The 24943-nt window shown below is 39.3% G+C and overlaps 2 protein-coding genes across 8 annotated transcripts in view; one reads left to right on the top strand and one right to left on the bottom strand.

The window, feature by feature from the left end:
• The window catches only part of shep (alan shepard), a 189771-nt gene that overhangs the window by 41856 nt on the left and 122972 nt on the right, over nt 1-24943 (top strand). The gene's annotated exons all lie outside the window — the stretch shown is intronic.
• On the bottom strand, nt 3531-8924 carry LOC138911070 (uncharacterized). 2 transcript variants are annotated; one of them, XM_070208132.1, is made up of 2 exons: nt 7373-8924; nt 3531-7317 (listed from the first exon to the last, which is right to left on the bottom strand). In XM_070208132.1, exons 1-2 carry the CDS (start codon nt 8645-8647, stop codon nt 7306-7308), a joined length of 1287 nt encoding a protein of 428 aa, XP_070064233.1. In that variant the 5' UTR covers nt 8648-8924; the 3' UTR covers nt 3531-7305. The 2 variants fall into 2 exon arrangements, with proteins under 2 accessions (XP_070064233.1, XP_070064232.1); XM_070208131.1 differs by having other exon boundaries at nt 7395-8924.

Genomic DNA, 24943 nt, shown 5'->3' with positions numbered 1-24943 from the left:
TGATAGTTTTGGTCGAGTGGTTTTCGGAATTGTGCAACAATTGCAGCAATGAGTATTGATATCTGAATGAAAATTTGTACATTTTCTGTGCAAGAGTTTATTTTTAAATGTATCATTTGTTATACCCTGAACCCATTTAAAATTGGTATAAGGGTATATTATATTTGTGCAAAATCCAAATGTATGAAACAGGCAAAAGGGAACATCTCCGACCCCATAAAGTATATATATTCTTGATCAGCACCAATAGCCGAGTCGATCTAGCGTTGTCCGTCTGTCTGTCTGTCCGTACGTACGTGAACGCAAGGATCTGAGAACCTAAAAGAACTAGAGAAATCTTAGATGTAGGTGCTCCTAGTGCCCGCGCAGATCGAGTTTGTTTCGATATACTGTTTTTTGGGCAATATTAGTAAATAATAAGAGCCAGAGTCACGAAACTTAACATATAGATTTTAAAATAGAATATATATATGCATATGATGTTGGAAGAAGAGGGTTCAGGGAGCTCCCGACTAGAACCTCGCACTTGGTTTCTCTTATAGATGTTCATGGGCTTATAATCGACAACATTTCACACGTATTCTCAAATTACGGAGTGCATATTTTATTCAACATCAGAATTAGTCGTACGATTCATCATCGATTCCTAATACTTTATTATAAAGCATATGATAATTATTTATTTAAAAAAGATAGATAGATTTCTTATTCATTTGCCAATAAAACTACTGTGTCGAATTGATTCTATTTGCGGGCAGAGATGAAAATTTCACAGCTCAAAGCCTTCAAGTTATATAAATGGCTCTCTTCAATCAGAAATCTGTCTTAATTTTTCTGTAATCTAATCTAAATAAAACACTTGCCAGAGGCAGCCAATTATTTTGTATTATGCAAATAAAAGCGACAGCTTTCACTTTAGGATCAGCGCCTTGTATAATCGCGGTCTGTCGATCTTTGAGCGCAAAACATACATTAATATAGTTGTATATATTGTGACATGAAACGCAAGGGTTAGCATTAAGTGAAGCCAGTTGGGGGGGTTGAAAGGGTTGGGAATGTTAGGGGCTGGGCAAATCCTGATGTTGGCCATGTTTCAAGGACTTTTTCAAGCGAAAGAGCGTGTCGCGGCTCACGTGGCGTATGCGTGACTTGGTCACATAGCATTTAATTTTTCTTGTTTTCTTCTCGTTTTTTTATTTGAATATTTTGCAGCCCTCACGTGTCGCCGACGCACACAACTAGCTGCGCCCCATGAATATGCATTGTTATTATACATTATTTTGCTGCTGCTGCTGCTGCTGCTGGTGCTGCTAGTGAAGTGCGGCTAATTAACAGCTGACATACATTTGGCCACCTCAATTGCTGTTGTTGCTGCTGCTGTTGTCGCTGGTGACGAGGCTAAGTGGCCCAATCCACTGGCCTGCTGATAGCCGAGCTGTGAATTTTAAAGCCACTTGAGTGCGAAAGTTCAAAGTTGAGCAAAGCAAATTGTGTGGAAAAATTCTGGCTCAAAGTTGTTCATGTTGTGTTTTCTGCTCTCGATTTTGCATAACAAATGAGAGTCCTGATGAGTCCTGGTAATTGTTATTGATGCAGAAATATGGCGATTAGTGTTTGGCTAGCCTATAAAACCGTTTCCTGCCCCATCACCCCTCAAATGTTAATCTCCGCACCGTCCCTTGCCACACTGTCGCCTCGTTATGGGCGAAAAGTTGGTCCAACTAAAAAGTGAAAATTTACGCCCGATAGAGGCCAGCTGCAGGAGCAGCAGTGGGGATTGCCGGAAACGTGTCCGACGCCATATTGGCTAACATAAAATGGCGTTTATGATGGGCAAAGTTTCATCATTTGCAATTTACTGTGACCCCCAAGCACGTCTCTGTCCAGTTTCCAGCAAATTTAACAAACAAAAAAAAAAAAAAACGGAAAACTGTTGAAATCTAGGGAAATTAGGAGGCAGCTAACGCCCCTTTTTGGTGAAACAAAGTGAAAACTGTTTTCACAAATGTTTTTTTTTCGGTTTAGCAAACGCTTTGTGCACACACATACATATACGCATATATATCTGCCAGTAAATATTTTATATTAAATAATGTAACATTTGCTGTGATTTGCCATGGTTTGCCCATGCGTCATCTGGGACCTCGACTAAGCCATCCTAAACTAAGCCATATCCATAAAAAACCCAGTCTGTGTTCCCTGAATTTTCCAGCTGATAACTAATTCCGTGCATGTTCACAGCCGTGCAACTTAATGCCAGTGAACATTTAATTAATTTTTCTACGTAAAAAAAAAGTTGCAGCTGCCGGACACACACACAGACACAAACACACACACATATATACACACACACACACGAGTGCGACAAAGTTTGGGCTTTTTTTCTATTTCTCTTACTGGTGAAGAGGAAAATTGTGTAAAAAGTTGTGCGAGCAATTTCATGAAACGGCATTTCATTCAATTCAATTTCATGCTCCGTAATTATTCAGCATGAAATGGGCTCAGGCAATAGAACACATGTCTCAAAGAAGAAGAACTAATCAAGATGTCTAAAAATGTCATTTAACTCGACGTATTTCATGTATAACATTTTCTAGCTCAAAGGTGCACAAAAGCAAATTATTTTTCGATATGTTTTATACATTACATGCTCAGGAGTATCAACAACAGCATCGATATGGCCATGTCCCTCTAGCTGTTACCACATCAAGAAACTTTTCATAGGTACGTCTCTATTATACAGGCAGCAAATATGTCGGAATCGGGGGCTATATCATATACATGCCTTGGCCCAATCTGATGCCTGATAAACTTTTTACTATTAACATATTTTGACTAAAGTCAGCAACAACGAACTTAATACACTATACTGCGAAAATATCCACAAAACTGTAATAAATTGGACTACTTTATTATGTTTTACAAATAGGAGCAATCTGTCATAAAAAAAGCTGACCTTTTAAGGGTATTCCAACTGCCGAAGATAGTATTTCTTTCTTATTAACAGCAAAGTTATAATTGAGGCAACTCTTAACTCTCTGTATATATATATATAAAATATATAAATATAAAATATATATATGTCACGAATTACATACATATATATTTGTATATATGTAAGCAGCTTAACGAGCTTCAGCAAAAGCCATTTCGAGTAACTAAACAGCCGCAAAGCTTGGCATTATATGAAATATTTGATAAAAGCACACATTGCATATTGATTCTCGGCCCATTTATTTAAGCTGAATATTGTAATCTGTATAGCATTTATTTATTATAAATGCTTAAAGGCTTATTTCCAATTAAATATTTATTAAACTGCCAAATACTTGCAGCATTTAACTGCTTAGCCTGCCGTCAAGTAATTCAGTTAGTTAGCATTGATATTCGCTTTGCATCGAGCCGATTGTTTATCAATCATTTGAATATAATTAAATATATTTGTGTGGCTTTCACAGTTTATTTTGGACTTATTTGCTCAATCGATAATGTCTAAAATGATTTCATTTGTGCAATATATTGTAATAGTATGATTTTCTTCGTTGATTTAACTTATGTTCGGGTTGCCTTTTTATTTTTAACAACACGTCTTCTTACTGCTAGTACTGTAGAGAGACTGCCTTCCACTTCTTCTCTGCAGCCGCTTTTCTTTATCGATATTTACTTATCGTACTGTTATAATTAACATAGATAGTGACACTATAATACCCTGGCTAGGGTTACCAATGATGCTCTTATCCTATTACAACTCGGCCATCCTGACAAAGAGAGCTCCCGATCTCTGTCTTTTATATGTGTATCTATCTTTATAACTAATGCTTATTGCCTATTTTCGCATCCAATGCTTAAAGTTTTGGCTATTCCAGATACCAACGTACGGGTTGCGAGATAATTGAAAGCCTTCTACATCCTTTAACAAGTATCTATCATTTTTTAAAATCTTTTCTATACTATAAGGCCCTTTATATCTTGGTATTAACTTTTTTGAAACTCCTGGTGTGCTATCAAAATTTTTTACCATGACATAGTCACCTATTTTATATTCTACTGATACTTTCTTCTTTTTATTAATCCGCTCTTCATTTCTGATTTGAGCTTCTTTTTGATATATTTCTCCACTCTTTCTTATATTTTCTAAATTTCTTTTATCACACGTGTTCACCTGTGTAAACTCTTCTAATTTTTCTTTTAATTCATCAACAACTTTTCCTTTCTGTTGTAATCCGAATAACATTTCGCTTGGAAATTTCTTTATGCTTTTGTGTTGTGTGTTGTTTATTGCATATTCAACATTTTCTATAATAACATCCCAATGTAAACCATTTTCTGGCTCCGCCATTTTTGCCATCATCGGACCCAAGTCTCTATTCAACCTTTCCACCTGACCATTTGCTTGCGGACAACCCGTTGCTATTTTAATATGCGTTACTCCCTCATTTTTTAAAAATTCATCAAACTCTTTTGCAGTAAAACAACTCCCTCTGTCCGATACAATGAACTTAGGTCTACTATACGCTCTGAAATAATCTTTTAATGCCTTAATCGCTTCTTTCGTACTTGTTGTCTTTGCTGTATATAGTCTAACAAATTTTGAAAATCCGTCAACCACCGCCAATATATATTTATTAGCCCTTCCTGCATTAATTGGTCCATAATGGTCTATATGGATCATCTCCCACGGTTTGTTTCCTTTCGGTATGCTATGTAATAGTCCTTCACTCTTACCCGTCTTGGGGGCGAAGGCAATGCATTTTAAACAATTCCCTATATGCTTTATTGCTTTTTCCTTAATATATGGGAACCAGTAACTCTTTCCAATGGCATCGATCATCTTATCTCTCCCAGCATGTCCCAACTCATCATGATATTTGTAAAGTACATGTTCTTCCATATCCTTTGGTACATAAAAAACTAATCTGCCATCATTTGTTTTTCTGTAAATGACCCCATTTCTCATTTCGAATAGCTTGTGCTCTTCTTTTTCTAACATCTTTCTAATATCTACCAGTTTGTCATCTTTGCTTTGGCAAATAACTAAATTGTCCTCAAAACTATTGGATTCAATAACTAAAATGTCCTCATAACATCTGCTTAACGCATCCACATGTTGCATTTGCTTGCCCGATCTATGCACTAACTCAAAATCGTAATTTTGTAGTTCTAACGCCCATCTAGCAATTCTCGGATTTAAATCTATTTTGTTAAGCGTTAAAGTTAAAGAGTTGCAATCTGTCATTATTTTAAATCGTTTTCCCTGCAGATATATACGAAATCTGCGTAATGCGTAAATGATGGCTAGCGTTTCTAACTCAAAACTATGATATTTAGACTCTACTTCGGTTGTTCTTTTAGAAAAATAAAAAATCGGGTGTAATTTCCTATCTTCTTTTTTTTGAAATAAAACAGCCCCAAATCCCACTGCGCTGGCATCACAATGTAGTTCTATTTCTTCTTTGTAATTATATATTGATAGTACTGGCGCCTCTAACAATTTATCTTTTAACATATTAAAACACTTAAACTCCTCTTCTCCAAACTTGAATTTCTTATCTTTTTTCAATAAATCATATAAGGGTTTAGCTAATATAGAAAAGTTTAAAATGAACCTCCTGAAGTAGGAGCATAACCCTAGGAAACTTTGTACTCCCTGAATTTTGTTTGGTATTGGAAAGGATTTAACCGCTTCTAACCCTTTTTCATCAGCCCTAACGCCTTTACTATCCACCACAAATCCTAAATATTTAACGCTGCTTTTAAAAAATTCACACTTATCTAATTTCAACTCTAATTTGTTTTGCACCAGTCTTATAAACACTTCCTTTAAGGTCTCCATGTGTTCCTTTATGTTTGTACTTGCTATCATAATATCATCCATGTAAACAATTACCTTATTATCTTTTATCATATCACAAAATATGTTATTAACAAATCTTTGAAATACATGTGGCGCAGTTTTTAAACCCATGGGCATCCTAAGAAATTCATATTGTCCTAAAGGGGTAACAAATGAAGTGTATTTAATAGATTGCTCATTAACAAAAACATGAAAATACCCGTTTTTTAGATCCAACTTTGAAAATACTGTTTTTCCGCATAGTCTGTCTAATAAATCGTCGATCAATGGTAGCGGGTAGTTGTCTCTACATATAATTTTGTTCAGTCTTCTAAAATCAATACATAACCTCATGTCTCCAGTTTTTTTCTTCACTAGTACTATAGGTGATGCATACTCTGAACAACTTGGCCTAATGATTCCATCTTTTAAATAGTCGTCTAATAATTCTTGCAACTTTTCTTTTTCCATATAAGATAACCGCCTAGGTGTACAATTAAATACTTTGTCGTTTTCTAATCTTATGCTTAACTCATGTCTTAATTTTGGCTGATTTGGCCTTTTCGCTTTTACATAAGTATTTTCAAATAAATTTTCAAATTCACACTTTGTGCTGTAATCAATATCTTCACTTAAAATATATATATTTTCTCTTTTGTTAGAATCTTCCCAACTTATTGTTAAGATATCCTTCTCAAAATTCTCTTCTAACACTCCCATGATTTCGCTATTCACTGGCGCTTCATTAACATGATTATTAATTTTAACTGCACTGTTTCCTATATCTTCTATAATCACTTTTTCAATCCCGGTTTGATTATAGATAATTTCATCACTAACAACTTCTTCACTATCAGGTTCGAGCTTAAGCTCTCCATAACTAACTATCTCATCACTAACAGTTTCGATCCCAATCACTTCATTTCTAACTATTTCACCACTAATTATTTTATTTCTAACTATCTCATCACTACCAACTTTATCACCAAGCGTTTCCGGACTAACAATTTTCTCACTAACTAATTCATCACTACCAGTTTCATTACTGACTATTTCCTTATTAACGATTTTATCATTTAACAATATAGTTTCATTTTGCTCGTGTTTGATATCTTCATCGTCCACTTTTTTTTGTTTTTCTTTGTAGCTTGTAGCTATGATATCATTTTTACCATTATTCTGGTGATCAACTTTATGCCCGTTCACAATTTTTAATGTTCTTAAATCAATATTTAAACCAAAAGAATCCATAAAATCTCTACCAAGCACAGCGTCATACCTCATAGACTCATTTGCCACAATTATAACATTAAAATAAACATTTATTAACTTTTTCTTCATAAAACATAAAATTTTTCCAAAATTTTTCAATTTACTTTCATTTAAACCTACATACGAATTTGCATCTGGCATACGCTTTACTTTTAATGGCACAAACTTTTCCTTTAAAAATGAAATAGGGCTGCCAGAGTCTATAAGGCATTCTGCAATTATTGATTTGTTAAATGAGTTACTAAAATGAATTCTTAAGTATCTTACATATTTGTTTTCCATATCATACTTTTTATTTGGACATCCTGCTATTAAATGATCCTTTGAGCCGCACGCATAGCAAGATCCTGCCTCCCGTTTGGGCTTTAAACAATCTTTGGCCCAATGGCCCTTAACATTGCAATTGTAGCAACGTTGTTGTTTGTCCGCCTGTGCTTCCTGTGCAGTTTGTTTCACTACATGGTTTCGTACCCGTTTAATTGGCAACTTTATAGCTGCAAACGCACGTAAAATTTGAGCCGGATTGGTAAAGCAATGCATACTAGCTTGAGTGCGCAAGTTTTCGCAAGGTATGCCTCGAATAATACCCTCCATTAACTCCTCTACATCAATGTTGATGTCCTGTGCCAATATGCTTTTTTCGCTAAAATATGTGGCGAACACCTCATCTGGTTTCCAAACCCGATCCTCGAACTTCTGTCGTAGTTCCGACTTCGAAAATCCTCCCCCGAAGGCCAAAACCAATTGATTTAGCATCTCGTCAATCGGAGCAATGATGCGCATAGGGTCTGCATGCAACCACTTCAAAGCACCGCCTTTCAATTTGCTTATACAAAGCAAGTGCTGTTGCATATCATTTAGTCTGTAGATCTTGGCCACATTGAAGAATTGCATTACCCATTTACGCACCTCACTTTCTCCAGTAAATTCTAATAAAATTTCCTTGGCTAACATCATCGCTCCAGTTTGGATGCAATTATTTAAGTTGCCTCCGACAGCGTTGCCACTTTCGTCGATCCTTCCAGCTGCCCCAGCGTTGCCCGCTGCACCAGCGTGATCAGCTGCACCAGCGTTGCCATCCGTTCCAGTGTAATCAGCTGCACCAGCGTTGCCATCCGTCGACCGTGGTCTTTCTTCAGTGTGACCATCCTCTAGCTGCAATACATCGCCGACTTCACTTTCTTGCTCTCCCCCGTCGCTCCCGCCGATGTGCGAGTTGCGGTTCACCGTTACTTGAAATTCTTCTAGGAATTTTCGAGACGCTTCAATTTCGAGACGCATCAATTTCAGCATCTCGGCGCCATTTGCTATTTCGTCACGCTGTTGTTGCATTATGTTTTGCAACTCATTTTGAGCCTCAATTGTCTGTTCCTTGTTACGTTGAACTTCAAGTTCCTTTGCAGCATCGTCTCGGATATCCACTGGTACCTTATTTAATCTCGCCATCAGCTCAGTTTTGGTACCCTCTGTTGGCAAATTTAGTAATGCCAACCAACTTTTCAATGTCGCTATTGACACGTCATTTATATTTATATTTTCCATTTTGTTGTGTTTTTTTTTTTTTTCTGAGTCAATCCCACTTCTGATATTGTAATAGTATGATTTTCTTCGTTGATTTAACTTATGTTCGGGTTGCCTTTTTATTTTTAACAACACGTCTTCTTACTGCTAGTACTGTAGAGAGACTGCCTTCCACTTCTTCTCTGCAGCCGCTTTTCTTTATCGATATTTACTTATCGTACTGTTATAATTAACATAGATAGTGACACTATAATACCCTGGCTAGGGTTACCAATGATGCTCTTATCCTATTACAATATGTTGATTAAATAATCTAAATGCAGAAAATTCACTTCAAGTGGAGTTTGAGTTTTAAGGTGCTCTCTGTTTAGCATGCTCCCAATTCGGAGTGCACCCGGTGTATTCCGAGCTCATGTTAATTAGTGTGTGAAAAATTATTTGTGTGCTACTTTGTTACCTTTTGCTGAGTACGGAGCTCCCAGCTCGAGGTTTTTTGCGAGATGTCAGCTAAGTGTCTTCCAAAGCCGCGCTACACTCAGCTTTTTGGGTTGCTTTGATTTTGGGCCAACGTTTGAGCATATGCATGAAAGTAAGAACAAGAAATTGTTTATTCCATGAAGTTCCGCGTCTCCAAAGGAAAACGAAATATTCTCTGTCATTCAATTTAACGTTTGAGCCAGTGCCTAGTCCTTAGTCCTTTTTCTTCATTTTATTTTATTGTATTTACATATTATAAGCAATTATTCGACATTGAATCCATATATTCTTTTCGATCGTTGAGTAATTACAACTGAAAACGAACGAATAGAGAGTGCATTGAATTGAACCAGCAACTTTCCTTTTGTTGGTGCGAAGCTCGTTTAACTATTCACAAAATACCTTTTGATTAAAATTTCACGTTATAAGAAACATATAACATATATTTCCTAAATAAACTTTCTTTTCAACTTAAATGAATTTGTTTAACAAAATTGTTTGCAGTGTATTTGCGCTTCGTATTGCTCCAGTTGCATATCGGGGTCTTGGCTTTATTCGCATTATTTTTGGCATCAAGCAGCCTTTTGAGATTCGCTGCGCTGTGACGCTTCAGCTGCTTGTTTAACCTAACCAGCCTCCTTGGCGCTGCCTGCCCAAGTTTTAAGCACAGGCTCCTGTCGTGCCTCCGTGTGTGTGTGTGTGTGTGTGTGTGCTTGTGTGTTTATTCTTGCTGTCATGGCTCACATGACTCGCTGCCTGCCACTTGGCTTAAGTATTTTAACCTAAAATTGTAAAAATAGCGCAGCGTTGAGAAATGCCTGCCACGCTGACGAGACTTGAAACTGAAGTGGATGCCCCAGAGAAAGGTGTAGAGCCCCATGTGTGTGTGTGTGTGTGTGTGTGTGTGTGTGTGTGTGGCAGCGCATCATCAGCACATGAAATGTGCAGTTGCTCTGCGCTGCAACTAGTGTAACGCAAATTCTTCACTGGCAATTTGGCTGCGCCACACTGCGTATGCGTAATGCATTATTTAATTATTCAATTTGCCGTCGACTGTTGGTATTATTATTGTCCGGCTGCCCTTCGCACCAGGCGGGCATAAAATATGTCCAATGCTTTCTCAACAAGCAGCACACAAAGCTACAGTCTCATTGCCCCTCGTCCCACGTCCCGCACATTTGTGCGTTTGTAATGAAATGTCATTAACATTAAAACAACTTTCAACACTTTGGTAGCCGTCATTTGTTGACATTTCACCCTCAGCGAGTGTGTGTGTGTGTGTGTGTGAGTGTGTGTGACAAATCATTGGGCAACAACCGAGAGATATTCTTTATAAGTCCTGACATCAACTTTTGTTCAATTTTGTTTTGTTAATGAAAAAAGTTTGGTTTTTCTCGTACTTACGTACGTCCCGCTTTGAATTGCCAACGATTTTTTGTTTCCCCTTGATTTTGCTTTGCCGGCGGCGCCTTTGACAGTGCCATCAACTTTTCATTAATTTATAACACGCTCAGCCACGTACCGCCTCTTGGACACGCCCACGTTGCCCGCCCCGTTTTCTCTTTAGCGACCTTGTCACATTGTTCAGCTTGCTCTTCATCTTTTGGCTGCAGCTTCCGTTGATAATCATAGTAATTTTTTTCTCCCTTTTTGCTCTTCTTGCCTTTTGTCGCAGAGATTCCTCATTTTCGTTTTCGATTTGCCTTGCTTTCTATTATGGGTTTTTTTTTCGTTATTGTTGTTGTCTTGCTTCACATTTTTGCTGCTGCCTTTTTTGTCGCTTGTTCCAATCAATGTTTATTAAAAAGTTTCCTTTGCTCGACGAACTTTGACATTTTGACTAATATTTTTGTGTCAAACTCTCCCTCTCTCTCTCTCTCTCTCTCTCTCTCTCTCTCTCTCTCCCCATCTCTGCTTCTCTTTCTCTGTCTCTTTGCAGGTAAGTTTCTGGTCATGTCATTAGACGAGTACATTTATATTCCATTGCATACTTTGGGGCTTGTTTACCTGAGCTTCTATTTCAGATTATCTGTATCACATTAACAATTCAGATTTGTCTGGCTAGCAGCTGTCCAAAGTTCAGTCCAGGGTATTTAACCTTCTACTAGCCCCTCCACAAGTCTAGTCTGTCTGCCTGGCTTCTATACAAATTGCATGTTCACATCATTAGCTTTGTCCGAAAATTGTCACGTTCGATGCACGTGTGTGTGTGTGAGTGTGCGCGTGTGTGTCTGTGTGTGAAAAGCTGAATAATCCTAACATGTACACGCTCCGAGCTCAAGCGAGCGTATACCAAAACCGAAAAGCAGACCGTACCGCAGCGACAACACAGACAGACAGACAGGCGGATAGACGGACGGACGGACAGACAGTGGTATCTGTTGAACCGTCGAACTGTAACCAGGCATAGTGGTATTTTTTTTTTTTTTTTTTTTTTTTTGGTGGATTCGACCCTCTGTTAGCTGTGCAAACCGCCAACGTAAACCGCTAAGTGCTTTGCCTTTGTTGCATTCCCTTGTCCTGGTTTTTACTCGGCTGCTGGCAAACGGAAGTTTGCTATTATTGCATTTGGCGTTTAACAACACTGTTGTGTCGGTGTTGTTAGCTGCTAGCTGATTTTCTTGAGTGTAACGTGCTGACGACTTTCACATGAAACGTGCTTCGCATAAATCTTCAACCTCGATTAAATGGGCGGTTGGGGTTCCGCTTCATGTACAATATATTTTGACCTCCATCTAACGCACAATCCTTACACACACACACACACACACACATAGGGAGAGACACAAAGGCAGCCACACAATTGAGAAGATTTCACAGTTTGTTATTGCCTCATGTTCTGGTCGCATTAGATGGTTATTGTATGTGGCTCTTAAAATATTTTTAGTATTGTCACGGTATTGCGCTAGGGGATTTCGAGCAGAAGCATCGCTATGAATGCATGTTTATCCTATATTCAAGGTAAAATGCGAAACAGGTACAACAATCTCCAGTTAAATGTGCGCTCCTTTGGTTGGTTAATGGTGAGACTGAAGCCAAAGCTACTTATTTAGTTTTATTTATAGTAAATAAAGCTGCATACCTTGATAACGTGTGGCAAGAGCAGATTTCTTTGGTATTAAATTACATATATACTTGTATTACTGAACAAAAGGTATAAACGAGTGTGAATTGCAGGCAATTTAATGGCTGTATTGGTATCTACACCAAAGAATATTGTAGCCAAGGCAAAAAGTTTGGTTAATAGTCCATTTTTTGATGGATTTTTAGAGTAGCTCATCGGTAGTCTAGAAACCATTTAGTCTAAACACTATCTTACGTAAAATCACTATTTTTCAGTGACACGCTGTCTAAAGCAACGTTCGAACTGCTTTTCATATTAAATCGTTATGCAACACTTACGCGTGCTAAAGCCAGCACAAGTTGAGAATTACATAGCTAACACAGCACTCTAGTTTTATGTCTTGATCTACATACATTAAAAAATGTATGGTATACAATTCTTTATCACAACTATTTGTGCAAGTATTTTGTTTTAGTATTTTGCTCGGCAGCTACATTAAAAATGCCTGGCATTCGCTCACGTAGTTGAGTTGAGAGCCCAGCTCCAGCGACTGCAATTTTTCCACTTTTGATTTTGTATTGGAATTTTCTATTTGGCAATGCATCAACTAAAGCTACCGCTTCCACAGCAGATGGCAAAGAGAACACTGCGCCCGTGTATCTGCGTCATAATCAGTATGCCAGAGATGGAACAGAGAAGGCAGCTATATAGAAAGCGGGACACAGAGAGAGAGAGAGAGAGAGAGGAATAGAGAGTGTGATAGAGACAGAGAAAGTCACTCAGTCGCATTTGATTTTCGAGCAGACAAACTGCTGCAGCAGCAGCTTCAGCTTCATTGGGATTTTGCCTGGCAGCTTGCGAGATGTCAAAGTGGATTTTGCAAGCTGACTGCCACGCCCCTACCACCTACCATCCTCCTCCCCCTTTATCAAGACTAAGTATATACATAGTATATTATTAACTCTCGGCAACGTTTTTGACACATCCATTGATATGCACATTTGTGACTTGTCGCTGCATCGAGCACTCGCATGCACATTGATAGTGTTGTAAAATGCATAAAAAAAGTGCTTAGCATATTAAAAACATAGCCAAGTGCAGCTGTGACTTTCACGCAAGGCGTACGTGCCAGCCAAGATATACACGCAGGCACACACACACACACACACACACACAAGCACACATACACACACACACTTCCACTCACATTTTATGTCTCAAAGTCTCTTGGCATGCTTCCCTTCTGCCACAACCCTCCGCCATGACGCCGCATGTTATCTTTGGCGCTGTGTTTCTTGGTCAGAAAATGGACGAGCGCATTTTCCACATTTGCAACATTTGATTTATTTGCCTCTCGCACACACACACACACACACACAAACGCACACATATACTGGTGCACTTCTCCTAATGCATATGCGCCATTTTGCATACGTTCCTAATAATTCATCTTCATGTTCCGTTTCTTCTCTTTTGCTTTGCTTTTTTTCCCGCCCTTCCCCGCTGCTGCTTTTGGATCAACTTTTGCTGCCTCAGCTGCTATTACAAATTTCAATTTTTTTTATTCGCCTCTTTTTAGTGCGAGGTGTGGTGTGAGGCGTGGAAGGGCGGGGGTAGTAGGGTTCTCTCATATCTGTGTTTGTGCAGCTTGCAACTTCTTTTGCCATTGTGGCCTCATGTGCAACTCTTCGTGTTGCATCTCCTTCCCCATCCCCCTTTTTTTTTGGCGTTTGGCTACATTTTTGGTAAAATTGGAAAATAGTTTTTCCGTTTTCTTTTTTATCGACTTATTGTGTTTGACGGAAATGTGCTTAGTCTGTCTTTCCCTCTCCCCCCTTCTCTCTCTCTGTCTGTCTGTCTCTTTTTTCTCACCCCCTCTTAAACAGTTGTTGGATCAGAGAATGTTTATTGTCGCTAACGCTGCGCTTTGTTAGTTGAATGGCTTTCAAGTTGTGACTGCGATAACTAACTAGCGGCAGGATCATTGTGTATATGTGTAATACACTCTACCGCTATTCTTTATTCAAAGTTAGTTACAGCTCAAAATAAGCTACTTTCTTTGCAAAATGCTATACAAGTGGCACATAATGATTTCTACTCAAGGATATATTATCAAATATTTTCCTGTTGTCTAACTTTGAAGGCACAACAAGATACATAAATCAAATATTATTGATAGCTATTGAGTTCTTGGAAATTTATTCATTTTTTTCTGCATATCTATGTCAATGCAAACCAAGCAACTCTTATCTCTGACAAGAACAAAGTATTTAATTTATAAAGTACATTTATTGTTCTTGAAATATTTTCGTCTCCTTGGAAAATTTGGAGTACACATAAACTCAGTCTATGTCAATGCAAATCAAACAACTCGTTTGTCATCTTTAATTCTCTGGTCTTTTAAATCTTTGTTTATATCAGAGCTGTTTGGTTTTGCGCTTCGAAACATAATTTAGCTTGAAAGATAAGGCTAATAAATCGCCGACTTGTACTTTCAGCTGCTTTCATTGCTATATACCCTGTTTTATGGCAGGTCGCTGCTCGGCTGTGCGCTCTGCTAACTAGTTGTAGATGACAAACGCAATCATAACTCTTATTTAAGTTAGTAAGTGGGCGTGGCATTCAGTCGAATTTTGCTTCGAATTTTCTTTATTTCCCATATTTCCTTATGCTGTGCCATGTTTCGATATTTCCTAAACGCCTCGCCCGTCTCAACCGTTGCACTCGAGTGCACTTGAAAGCATCGTCGTCGTCGTCGGTGCCGGCAGCTGCTCCTTTGGCTGTTTCCGACTTTGGCGCATCATCTGGCCACATTTCATATTCGACATTCCTGGCACTCTTGTTGTCAGCTGCTCGTTTCCCTGCCGCCTTGCGCATCCTGGCCCTGTCATGTCCCTTTTGCATATGCCAACTTCTGCCGCGGCATGCCCTTAAGTAGTTTTAGCCCAATGGCATTTTACTATAGAGAGGCATCGTGGTATTTGCTTTTAAGCATCTGCGGACAGGAGTACGCTCTCGCTGCCTTTCGTTGCCAGCTTGGCAGATGTCTGGCAACCACCACACACACACACACACACACACAGTCCGTTTAGTCCGCTAGCCCCACCCACCGCAGAATCCACAACTTCTCGCAATCTCGGAACATCGAAAAGTATTTACGTTAAATTGAACTCTGGTGCTTGCTGCATTTGTGACGTCATCTGCTTGCAATTTTATATATATTTTTCTTATTTTTCCCCTCCCTCCGATGGCTGAGTGTCGACATTTTAGATGCTTAGCTATTTTTATTAGAATTCCAAAAGTCAACGTTTCAAGCTTTAAGTTTATGTACATGTATTTTTTTGCCAGCTGCATTTGAGCTGCGGCAGCTTCAGCAAAATAATTAAAAGCCAAGTAATAAAATTATAAATGTGCATTTCCGAAGCAAAAACAACAACAACGAGGCAAATTACTCCAGGCACTCGCTGTGCTCTCGCTCCAGTGCTGACCGCATTCCGGGCCAAATTAAAAGCCAGGCTAAAGGCTATGCCAAGGATGGCTCAACTCTATGCTCTGCGGAGCTTCTGTGTTGTGTCGCCAGTGTTGCTTTTAATTTGGCAAATGCTTAGAAAATGGAACAAAAATTAAATCAACATAAATGTTGTTGCGTCCAACAGCTGAGCTTTTAGTTGGCTCCACACAGGACCAGCCCAGACTGAAGTTAATGTTGCGAGAACGACGAACGGACCAAGCGGAGCAAAAGTGCTTAGCGGAAAAAAGATATATTCTCTGAGAGCAAGACAAAACACAAAAGCAAAACTAGACTCGACGACGAATTGTAGCTACACTTACATTTAAATAGAGCAAATTCCAAGCGAATTAACGTGATATTTGAGCCAAAGTCAAGCGCAGCTAAACAGATTAGTCAAGCAACTTCTTCGGCAAGAGTATAAAACTAAAAATTCTCGCTAGATGTCAACACGTTTAAGTGTTTTCTTTTTGGCGGTCAGACGCTGCACGCGGGGGGTATGCTTAATATATGCCGACAAAAATGGGTAAAAAAAACGCAGTGCACGAGGCACAAGCAAAGCGAGAAGAAGATAAAATATAAAACATAAGTAGATAGATGAGTGCTCCTGTTTAGAAATGCGGGGGTGGGTGGAGTAGGGCTAGCTGCACCCAGCCGAGCCGGAAATGAAAAGTGGCATGTGTAAGAGTGCAGCATTTGTGGGCGTTTGGCTATGGTCCTGTGGGCGTGGCTATATTGTAAATGCGCAGCTGTGGCAACACTTTTCAAGTGTCTGTCAGCCAGGCGACTGTGATGTGTGTGTGTAGGTGTGTGTGTGTGTGTGTGTCTATATGTGTGTGTATGTGTGTGTTTGTCTATGTAATGAGGGCAATTTAAGGGCACTTGAAGCAATTCAATTCTCACACACACTCAAAGGCCCTGCTCGTGTTCCACTGTGCAGCGCAACCAAACGTTCGTTCCCACAGTCCCTCTGTCCGTCTGTCTGCCTGTCTGTCCCACTGTCTGAGTGGGCGCTGCTGCTGTTGCTGCTGTAGTTTTTAGTGTTATTAATATGCATGCAATGCATATGCTCAACGCTCAACTTGGCTGTTGCCATCGTCCTGCTTCGTGCATCATGTGGCAGCCGCCATTTTGCATTTGCCGCCATTGCAGTCTACCTCTCGCTCTCTTACTGCGTCTCTCTCTCTCTAAAGGCAACAGCAGCTGCATCGAGTGCTGCTAGTAATATTAAGTGGCGACTTTAGGCTATAGGCCCCTCCCATTTCTTGTCTCCCCTGCTGCCTGCTGCTGCATCTCGACGTTCTCCTGCTGCAGCAGTCCGTCGGGTTATTAACCCATAACTGGAATACATGTGCTTAATTTTTTATTGCGCTTCTAACTAGCTGCTGCTGCTGCTTCTGCTGCCACACGGCTATGCAACCGAGTCGCAATGGAAATTTACCAAATAGTAAAAGTAGCAAGAAATTAAAAGAAAAAAAAAAACGAGCGTGGCTTTAAATGAAAATACGCAGCTGAATTGCCCGGATTAGACGTATTAATGGATTATTTGCATTGTTGTTTTTGTTGTTTGTTTTTGGGTTTCGCTGTTTGCAGCTGCTCGCATTTATTTGCAAGCGCCTTTTTTTTCTGTTTGTCTATTTGTTTGTTGGCTTAAATTATGCACATGCGTCGACAACAGCAGCAAAACAGCAACAACAACTTTTTGCAGTTGATTATGCGAGTAATGAAAGTTGGTTGCGTACTTAGTTTAAATTAAGGCAAATAACTGCAAATTGCTTGCCACATGCAATTGTTATATAAATAGCAGCAAAACATTTAACAACTTTTTACAGCGAGTTTAATTTTTTGAAATGGGTGCGAGTTTACTTGAATATTGAACTGGCTAATGTTGCCTGCATGCATAGCTTGAAGTTCATAACGTTTAGGATTTTTGTTTCTCTTTTTTTTTTTTTGTGGGTTACAGAAGAGATAATTTTTTGTTGTTGTTGTAACTGATTGATTCCTATAACTGGCTTATTTTCTATTATCATTATTTTATTCTTTAATAGATTCTTGCGAATTGTTGCTGAATTCTCTGCTTTAATCCAAAATTCAGCTTCAGTAAACATTTTCCCCTAACTTGGAGGACAATCCTTTCAAAATTTCCTTCTTAGTTTTTATTTTCAAATCAAAGGTAAGCTTAAGTAAAGACTTCAGCTTCCTAGCTACTAATATTTCAGCCGTGCGTTGATGGGCAAGTCGTTGATTCATCAGAACCTACTATTATATATATTTAGATGTAGCTTCTTACATTGCTGCTAGGTTGTCCCTAGCCTAAGGAAGCTATTGCCACGAAATCTTAAGCTCTTTTATGCCGTAGCTATTCGGGAAATAGACAGAGAAAATAGGACACTTTCGACCGTCTTGAAAATTGCTCATTTCTTTTACAAATTACCTCATACTTGAATCCATGAATTATGCCCATCGTGTTCCATTTCCATCTCGTGCCCCGCTACGATTCGTGCTCACCAGAGCAAACATCAACCGAAAATGTAATGAATTCTTGTTAGGCGCTGCCCAAAAAATGAAATAGAAAAGAAATATGAAAGGCGCAACAAAAGCACAAGCTGAAGCAGAAAAAAAAACGCACTGCTTGCCATTTCCGGTTCACAAAATATCCTTAAAAGGCAACAGCAGCGCATAAAGAGATGAAGACGACGTCGAGAGGGGAGGGGGAGGGGGGGGGGGCGCAGGGGCAAGGAAACGTTTTTACTTTGAGAATGTAAAATGGAAGCGCGTCGTTTATAACACGGCGCACAAATACAATTAAAAATTATGCTGCCAGACGACGACGTGCCAGTGTGTGTGTGTGTGTATTTTGTTTGACTTGCCACGGTGTAGGTGTGCGTGTGTGTGTTTGTCAATTACTGTCAAAAACTAAAATTGCGAGGGTCTCTCAAAGTAATTTACACTAAATTACATACGCACCACAGAGGTGCCTACAAAGCGCAAGGGTTTGCCTATGTGAGCGTGTGAGTGTGTATGTGTGTGTGTGTGTGTGTGTCTGTGGCTGTGTGTGCGCTACCACAAAAGGCAACGGAAACGAAATAATGAAGCACGCTTTTGTGCGCGCACGGCAAAGCCTGCCAATCCTGTCATCTGCTCCTCTTCACAGCTTCAGCTTCACGACTTGTTGTGCATTTAGTAGTTGTTGCTGTCGCTGTTGCTGTTGCTGCCACATGTTGTCATCTTTGCCACTCGACTTTGCAACGCTTTTCATTTGGTGATGCTTTCCCTTTCTTTTCGCAGCCCTCTTTCAACCCTTAGAGATAGCAGCACGTTTTGTAAATTTACTTTTCATTCAACTAGAGCAGACCAAACACGCGTGTCAGCTGCCGTGCAATGCCGCCCAATCTCGCCCTGCTCCCTCCCCTGCTGACTCGTGTACGCGCGTAAACAGTAGATTTCTTTTTGGTTGTTAATGAAATGCAAATTTGTGTAAAAATTAATGCAAAAACACAAAGCAGCAGCAAGTGAAAAAAGCGCTGCGAAAAATTCACGAGCTGCACAAAAGTATGCTACAAAGCGTAGAATAGAGAATTTAATAATTGGAAATAAAATGGAAATGCAAATGCAAAGCGAGCATATAAAGAAGTATAATTTAATATGCTTAATGAATCAAATTATCTGCAGATTGAATGCCATGCACTTTAACCTTTGGGCTGAAGGTAAACACAATTGAGTTGTGTTTATTTAACGAGCAACTTCACGTTCTCCTCTTATTATAGCACACATATATGTTTGTTGCTCATCAAAGGCTCTAATTAATTGAATTAGCTGTTTTTTTTCTTCTGTGTTTTGCGGTCCTTTTGCAGCTGGCCTAGGTGTGGTCGGACAAATTATGCATTGACCTTTTGACCCGCGCACCTTAAGCCTGGCTGCAGCAACAGGGCGACGCTTGACAGATTCTTGCCGCTCATTTGTCACAAGCTGCTTTGGTTTTTTTTTTTTTTGTTTTTTACCCTTCTCTGCTCAAACTCAAGAACCGCATTGGCCTTTTTCGCTTCTCATTTTATTCATTTTGAGCTCGTTGACAAGTTTGCCATTTTTTTTTTATGCCTTTTGTTTTTTTCGTCGTTTTAAAGCCGATTGCGGCGACGGCAGCTTTTTGCCTTTTTAAATAAACGTTAATTTTTAATGACAATGCTGGGCAGTTTTTTTTTTTTTTGTTTCTTTATTGAACGTCCGGTGAGTTTTTCTCTTTTATGCGCATTTGCCTGAATACCGAAACCCGATTTTAATATGACATACTTCGCGTCTGCTTTATTTTTCTCTCCACTTTTATTGGTATTTTTACTGCTTTGCGGCGCATCAAACGCAGCTGCTGTCGGTATTTGGATTGTGACAGCTTCTTTTTACTTTTATTTCCAAATTCTTAGGTTTCTTATGCCCTAACACAAGGTATTATAACTTTGTCATGAAGAAGAGACATCGCGGAACCTATTAGGTATATGATAGCCATGTCCGTCTGTCTGTTGCCATGCGAGCTACACTCTCAGTTAAAAGGCTATCATCCTGAAACTTCGATAAGGTCCTTCTCTCTGTTTGCAGGCTGTACATATGTCGGCCCCGGCTGGATTGGACTACCATGCCATACAGTTGCCATAGGAAAAGCTTTCTTGTTTAACAAAATATCTAGACTAAACCAAGAGTACTATATCATATGGCTAGGGGAACGATCTGTTGAAAAATCAGTTAGTTTTTTAACATATTTTCATCGAACTCTGCTTCAGAAGCCTCAGAAGCTTCACTATTCTCACACATCTGCAAAAGGCAAGTGTACTAAATCTTCGGTGTGTCAAAGATATCCTGACTTGCACGTTTTTTATTATTTTTATTTCCGTCGCTAAGCAATTCATAAAAATACTGAATTATTTAATCAGCTTGAAGTTCGCAAGTGTTTTTATCGTTTTGTCATTGAATTTCTGATTTGCGCGCGCGGCGCTGAAAATTTATTTTCTTTTCGTGGAAATCATTTTCCACCGCATTTCTGTTTGACTTTTACGGTTATTTTCTTCATTTTTTTTTCCTTCACGCTTGCTCTGAATCGCATTTGTTGCAGGTGAGCGCTTATCTTGAGACTTGGCAGATTGCTTTATTTGAAATTCTGGCAAATGCTAGGAAATTTCTTAAAGCCATTGCAGGTTAAATGTGACTTTTCTCGCAATACAGAATTCTGAGTATTTGAAGAAAATAAAGTTAAAAAAGTGTTGCAAACTGAAGAACTTTTTACGTGTTTGATTGAAAAAGAAGGATTTAATTTTCGAAAAATATGATTTTATATTAAAAGCTTAAATATCTACCTATAAATGCATATAAAATTAAAATTTAAGCCAATCCCTGAGATTCGGGAAGTATGACGGATTCTTTGTATTTGCAATGAACGGAAAACAGAAACGGCTCCAGAAAAAATCAACGCTTTGATGCAAAGCCAAAAAATAATAATCAATTTTCAATGGGTTCAGGAAATGAAATATGTATTAATTGTATTGTTTTTTATTCCGGAATATAAACCTTTTGTTTTCGCATAAAGCTGAAATATTTTAGTTAAATTTTGATTTGCAATACATTAGGATATGTCCTATTCGGTGTAGTCAGTTGTATATATTCTATAAGGGAGTCGTTTTGTTTGGCTTTCTCTGATTTTCTCTGGCTTTTGAGTCAACTTTCTGGCTGGTTATTATCGACACTCTGTTAAATATAGTTGGTAACGTTTGCTTACCTCATGATTGCCATTGTGGAAATTCGTGAAATGCATGCATTTGATTTTCCATTTCCGCTGCACACCTGTGCAAACAATCGTAGCTGCAGGGAATGTCAAAAAATAATTGCACTCGCTTTTGCCCGTCTATCTCCCTCTTTTTCTCTTTCTCACTCTGTGTCAGTTTTGCTTGCTCTTTCTAGCTTTTTGCTTGGCATTAGCCAGATTTGCAGAGGTAACCAGGGTCTGGCCAGCCATGCATTATCCTGGTCTCTGCTATTCAAATATTGTTAGCTTAACCGAGTTGTCAATTCCGAGCCAATGCATTTGCCACGTACAACACGAAAAACAAACAGCAGCAGCAGCAGCAGCAGCAGCAGCAGCGGCAGAGGCAACCAGATGCCACGCCTCCTATTTGCCGCCCATATTGTGTATCTGTGTGTAACTTGAGTTTTTGCTTTACTATTTTTTTTTTAACTGCACTTTTGTACTTTGACAATGTTTATACAGGAGAACAGGTTTCCAGCTGGTTACGATGAGCTACAGTTACGGATACGGTTCGGGCCTTGGGAACGGTTCTGTTTGTTATGTGGCCAGCCAGCTGACGCCTGGGCACAAAAAGCAAACTGAAGGCGTACTGGAAATTTTAGAAGCAAAAGCTGAACACACACAGAACAAACAGTATTTCAATTGAATAATTTCAACCTTTGTGCAGAGGCGCGCGCGGGTTATCGAAGGACGGCGAGGGACGGTTGGGAGTGGGGCGGGGGCAAGAAATTGTGCACAAAGCTAACAACCAGCGATGACATGCTCAGTGCCATCATCATCAATATCGTCATCGTCATTGTCATCATCATCATTATCCAGGCATAAAGTGCAAGAAGTGCATAAACTTTACAACTGTTTGTGACTCACATGTCATTTGCGATAAGAATGGGCAACACTGTATGCTGTCTATGTGTGCGTGTGTGTGTGTGTGTGTGTATCTGTGTGTGGCTCAAAGATATTAGAAGAGTATATGCCTTCTAACGGATGTTAGATCTAGACCAAAAAGTCAGCGGCTAACGATAATTGTACTGTTGTCATATTAAAACTTGATGAGTTTTTGCGGCAGACCTGGACCCATAACTGATTACGGCATGTCACTATATATGCATACACATACAATAATATATATATATTTATATTTATGTGTGTGTGCCTTGAACACCTTTGTCCTGGTCATTCGATCAGCTTGGCCGCTGCGCTGTTTGTGCTGTCATCCGGTCGCCCATTTTGTGCCGGAAACATTTGCTCGTGTCATGTCATATATGTACGGTCTTTCGCTCAATTCCATTTTCTTTCTTTTTCTATTTTCCCATTCTTTTTTATTTGATTCATTTTTTTTTTCTTCTATTTTGGCCGCCTTTGTGACTCTTTCATCAACACTTCCGTCATTTGGTGCGAATGGTGCGCTGCAGTCCAGCAACTTGGTTTGTTGATTTTTCGTGTGCCAGCTGGCACAGTGTTCACAGAGGACTCTCGCCCCAACCACGGCCCCTCTCTCATTGTGTGTATATGTGTGAGTGTGTGTGTGTGTGTGTGTGTGTGTGTGCTGCGATTGTAGCTTCTTTCGCAGCTTCACTTGTTTGGCAGCCGCTGCATTATCAATTGTATTTTCGAACAGCTAATGGAATTGAAATTGAAATTGTATTTGGTTTTCAACTTCAAAGCATTCCAAATATTTATATTAAATGATTTTAAAAGTTTACCCTCGTGTGGCCTCTGTTCAATTTGCAGCATTAAGCAAAGCCTTTTGAAACGAATTTCGAAGAAAAAATATAACAAAATATCTTGTTGAAGCAAATCTTACAATAATTCCATAATGAATAGATATAATATGTATTCTCTGCTCTCTTTCTTCAATTATTTTGTTTTTTATATTTAAGAGCACAATTTTCTCTTCGATATTTACAATTTTGTATTAAAATATGGAAATTCTGGTAAAATTATTTACTCAAAATGACAAAAGCATTGAATTATTTCGCGGAAGCATAGCAAGAGCTCTTCGTGGAATTCAAATTCTTGTCAAAACTGAACTGAATTTCATGTTAACAGGCATCTAGTTCATGGTTGGATGCTTGCTTTCTTGCTTTTGTCCTGAAATTGAGTTTTGGGAAAATGATTAAGTAATTATAAAATATTTAATTTGTATATAGCGTATTTGAAAGAACATCATTGGGCTTTGAGACCTAATCTTAAAATAAGCATAAGCTGCCTCAAAGAAAATCTGATCTAACTCAAAACGAAATCGAGATTCGAATTGAAAGGCATGTTAGGCCCAGTTTGTAATAAGTAATCAAATATGCATGCATGTTTCTGGAAATGCATTCATATAATTATTCATGACAGTATTCATTCAATTATTGATTCGATGCGGAACAGCGGGTGCTGCAACTAGTGCAGAATGCAATTGCATTTACTGCACGCAGCTGCATTGGACTCGTTAAATTTCCATATATTAACTGGCAGAGAAAAGACGGCAGCAAATTGACAATTGAGGATAATAAAATTTACACTTGTCAGGCGAAATGCACTTAAAGGCAAAACTTTTTATGGCCAGCGCGACGGAGATGAGCATGATAATGCCCTCGTTGCAGCAACAAGCTCGCACCTCGCACCTCCCACCTTCCACTCCCCCTCACCATCCACTATCCCTCAATATGGCGCACAAAGTTATGGTAGCTCGAACATGTCCTGCATTTAGTTCGCTGCCTCTGTTTTGTGGTCAAAGCGATGAGGGCTATTAAAAATGCAGCTTGCATTGCAATTCAGTTGCAAAACTTGTGACAGCCTGTTGCCTGTTGACGCTGGGTGTAAAATACGTTGCATACTTTTGGGCGTGGCGGAAAAGTTCTGGGCGCAAAATCAATTAAAAAAGGTTTTCGCCTCCAATTTGTAGTCGAAGGCGTTTGGCATAAATTGCTGGGACAAAAGTTTGTCTTTAAAGTCGTTCCGTGGGTCCAACTAAGGCAAACTTTCTAACGAGCTGCTGTCGGAGGACAACAGACCCACACACGCGCACACACACAAACAGACACGTGCTGACAGTTAGAGAGACACACCCACATTTCATGCTTGACTCTGTGTGTGTGCTTGTGCGCTCGTAAAATCCGCAAATGCTGCAAGAAACTGGGCGCCAGTCAGGTCGTAAAAATGTGCGCCTTTTTCAAATGCGTCGTCAACTCAATTCGCATTTGTATCTGTATCCGTATCCGTATCCGTATCTGTGCCTGTGGCTGCTGCTGCTGTATCTGTATCTGCTGTTGTATCTTTGGCCATATCTTTGGCTCTCGGACTGCTCATCTCTGTGGCTGCTGTGGGCCATTTTGTTATACTTCGATTGGCATTTTTACATGAGCCGCCCTTAGACCCCTGCTCACACCCTCTTCATTCCCCCGACACCGTCCCGCCCTGTCACCCTAGCCCAAGTCTCAAGCTGCTTTGTTGAGTTATACAGCAATTGGCAATTGCTTTCCATTTGCCTGC

This window comes from Drosophila virilis, chromosome 3 (genome assembly GCF_030788295.1).
Source record: "Drosophila virilis strain 15010-1051.87 chromosome 3, Dvir_AGI_RSII-ME, whole genome shotgun sequence".
In the NCBI taxonomy this organism is placed as follows: Eukaryota; Metazoa; Arthropoda; class Insecta; order Diptera; family Drosophilidae; genus Drosophila; species Drosophila virilis.
The sequence above is the reverse complement of the archived record's forward strand: the minus strand, read 5'-3'. Positions and strand labels throughout refer to the sequence as shown.